The sequence below is a fragment of the Chanos chanos genome, chromosome 4, assembly GCF_902362185.1.
Source record: "Chanos chanos chromosome 4, fChaCha1.1, whole genome shotgun sequence".
Classification (NCBI taxonomy): domain Eukaryota; kingdom Metazoa; phylum Chordata; class Actinopteri; order Gonorynchiformes; family Chanidae; genus Chanos; species Chanos chanos.
Window position 1 is genome coordinate 2043204 of NC_044498.1, and position 3796 is coordinate 2046999.

At 48.2% G+C, this 3796-nt stretch overlaps 1 protein-coding gene across 1 annotated transcript in view; it reads left to right on the forward strand.

The window, feature by feature from the left end:
- Positions 1–220: 220 nt before the first annotated feature.
- Positions 221–3796, forward strand: part of igfbp3 (insulin-like growth factor binding protein 3) — an 11261-nt gene continuing 7685 nt past the window's right edge. The window contains exon 1 of the mRNA XM_030771366.1: positions 221–584. Coding sequence (XP_030627226.1) covers positions 221–584 — 364 coding nt within the window. The remainder of the gene's footprint in view (positions 585–3796) is intronic.

Consider the following 3796-nt stretch of genomic DNA (forward strand, 5'->3'; position numbering starts at 1 on the left):
GACGTCCGGACTTCTGTCAGCTTTACCGGTTTAATAAAAGGCAAATATTTACCAAGCGATCGGGCTGCATGTTAGTGAGGTTTCCCAAGGCACATTCTTTAGACTGTACACTTAAGAACAGCACCGTTCGCCTCTCGTTCTCAGTCGAACTGAAGCGCTTTGCTGCTGCTGCTTTTTTGAACCGTACACTTGGCGCTCGTGTGTTCTGTCCTCCGACTAGATGACGGGGCTGTGCGCTCTCTGTCTGTCGGTGCTGCTTGCAGCTTTCGTCAGGTTGACGGAGTGCGTAGGTCCGGTGGTTCGCTGCGAACCGTGTGACGCTGGGGCGCTGGTGCAGTGTAAGCCTCTGCCCCATGACTGCACGGAGCGGGTGCGGGAGCCGGGCTGCGGCTGCTGCCTGACGTGCGCGCTTAGTGAAGGCCAGGCCTGTGGAGTGTACACGGGCCGTTGCGGGGCCGGGATGAGCTGTCAGCAGCGACCCGGGGAGAGCAAGCCCCTGCAGGCACTACTGGAAGGACGGGGCGTATGCTCAAGCGCACCAGCCAAAAAGCTCAGCACCCTTCTTGTGCCCGCCAGGAGACACGGTAGGCATCTCACGCCGCTCATGCTCTTTGCTGTTTGGTTGGTTATGAACAGCGTCATGTTTTATTAAGTCCGAGTTTTTCTCTGTGTTTCGATCCAAACATTTAACGAGTGCATACCTCTCCGTTTCCTGCAATCTGAGAGAGTGAAAGCCGGAATCGCAGTTGTCGTTTTGATTATCTAATGACCAGTCGGTTTTGTGCTGGACAGTGGCTTACTCTACTGTGACTAACACAGTGAATACATGCTTGGCAAACAGTTTTTCCACAGGTTATGAATGCAGGTCTCAGGGCAAGCGCTTTGGACAGAGGGGCCTCTACGTCAGTGCAACTCTGTTCTGCCAGTTTGACGTTGACTGGATTGTAAACTGTTAAACACAAACTCTACAGAGTGCAGTCCTGCGACACAGAGCATAGCTCTTAGTGTGTACAAAGCTTTCATACTGCGTGTGTGCAGATAAGTGTGTGTGTGTGCGCGCGCGCGCGTGCAGATAAGCGTGTGTGTGTGTGTGTGTGAGAGAGAGAGAGAGAGAGAGAGAGAGAGCAGATGTGTCTATGTCCGTGTTGTAATCCAGTTTGAATGCATAAGCATACAAGCATACTACGATAAATTATTATTATTATTATTATTACTGAGATACTGATAACCCTTAACACACCTGATTTCAACAAGGCCATTGGTGAGGAGAACGCAGAGTGGATTAGTGAGCTGAGGAAAGACACAGAGTTCTGGCTACTGTGCAACAACTGGGCGCGTCGCTTAGTCCGGCCGCTAGTCCCACCTTGCATCGCCGCAGGCCGGCTCCACACTACCGCCGTTGTTCTCTCAGGACTGCTGCTGAGAGCTACAGCGGCTCTTCTATGCCATTTGTGTGTGTGTGTGTGTGTGTGTGAGAGAGAGAGAGAGAGAGAGCACAAAAATTTGGCTCTGTCAAACCAATCGTTAAGAATGCCACATGAGTGTATTTTTAGTCGGAGCAGATGAGCGGAGATCACTGTTTTGTGAATGACATTCTCTCCTGTTTACTCGCTATGCACTGTGGCTCGCCATTGACAGTGGGACTACATAGCGGCATTACTGACGTCGCGAGCCAGCGGTTTTGCGCAACACCAGGTTCGTGGCGAGCTTCTAGTCAGTAACTACCCCCACCAGCACCACCCATGCTGTAAGCTGATAAGAGTGCGCCGCTGCGAGTAAACGACAGAATAATGGAACTGTAGGCTACCTGAGTCCTCTACTCTCAGGTGCGTGTTCTCGCGCACGCCCTTGCGGACACACGTGCACACGCTCTAAAACACACACACACACACACACACACACGACTTTCAATGAGCAGTGGTATTTTCTTGTCGTAAATGACGTCAACTAACTCCGCGGTTAGCGTTTTTTTTTCCTCTTAGCAATTTTAAGTGACCACAGTTGTGTGTTGAAGCAATCAGCTGTGACATTGTCACACACACAAAAGCTATTGTTAGGACGCAGTCACTTTTAAAAAGCAGTTTAAGGGCGCCAAACGTTTTACAGAGCTGCCTTACCTCATGTTCTCTCTGCGATTTGGTCTGTAATTTCAGCATGACCGTCATCTGCAGACCTCCTCTCCCATCGTTCCATACTTTATGGTAATTACACATTCAGTCCGACCAGTCAGCAGGCTTCGCGGTGCCCTTGGCAGCACACTACGGCCCTCACATCAGTTATGAACTTGGTCAATTTATTGGTTAAAACTGCGATCCAATGTTGAACCCGTAGTTGGACCGTGATTGTGTAAGAAATACAATAACGCAACAGCAGAGTTTTTTTTTTTAATTGAGAGAAAGTCAAATTAAAGTAGACTCAATTATAAGAGTCCTCTAGATGTGTTTACACTATCCTCTGATGACAAAGCGAAGTTATGAACAGTCACTCCTGTTCTGCCTACGCGTACATACGGGTGAAGATGAGGTGTGAATGAAGAAGTGTAACTGCTAAACTGTATTGGCTCCTATATTTACGTTACTGTCTGAACTTTTCATAAAGCAATATCTTGTTGTCACAGTAAGCCTGTCCTGAATATCGCAGGTGCTTTAAACGTTAGTTCGAGGGTAAACAAAACTCTTGCATAATGAACGGGCTGTCCACTATTCTCATTGTAATTAACACGCTAGATTTCGCTTCTTATTATTGTCATCGCGCTGAATACTATCCCACGCCCACAGACTTGACAAGTATTCTGTCAGTGCCCCGCACCAAGTTGAACAGCAGTTTCCTCTCTCTGTCACGCGTATGCAGTTCATTACTCTGCATCAGTGGCGAGCAGGCAACTCCGCGTCTCCGGCAAACTTGGCCTTTTCTGCATATTAACTGGAGTCAGTTTCCGGTCTTGCAACCCGCTCCTAGCAGTTTAATTTGATACGGCGTGTCATTCCATGTGTGGACGTGACCGCGCATTAAGGACTAAATTGAGGATCCACATCCGTATATGGCCGTAGTGTAAACGCAAAGAGAGGGTTAAGGTTAACATTAATACAAACGATTTAACTTCCCGGAATTGCAGAGACCATAGGAGTTTTGAAAAGTGTGTGCATTTGTTAATTTCGTATTTCCTTTTTAATGTCCCCCTAGCTGTCAATCACAACTTCCACGGGTTCTTATAAAACGTGTTAGACCAACAAATATTATTAGAGATGTAATTTCATTTAATTTCACCTTTGATGTCAAAAATAGATCTATGTTTAACTCCTGCAGTGGATGTTTAATTTTATATCGGTTTGGCAGGAGGGACCATAGAAGATTCTGGCTGCTCCAAATTTCTCCTGCCAGTCTTAATGTGGTTCACAGCTGTGACGGGGCAGTGGACCGGCGGACAGGAAGAGCATTCCCAGAGTCTTTATAGAGTCTGTGATGGTATGGGTGGCGCAACAGCGCAGGCAGGAGACGGGAGTCTGTTGTGTGCTGGTTCTGTGAGGAGACCTGAGGAGACTTGAGTGTGTGGCTGTTGGGGGTATGGTCAGACTGTGCAAACTGTTTGGAGTCCAACTGCATCTGATCTGTTCTCTCTCTGTGTTTCTCTCCAACACACACACACACACACACACGCACACACATGCACGCATACACATGCACGCACGTGTGCGCGCACACACACACGCACACACGCACACACACACACAAACTCTCCCTCTCTTCCCTGTATTTTGTTAGTGTTTAGGGGTGTGTGTGTGTGTGTGTATGTGTG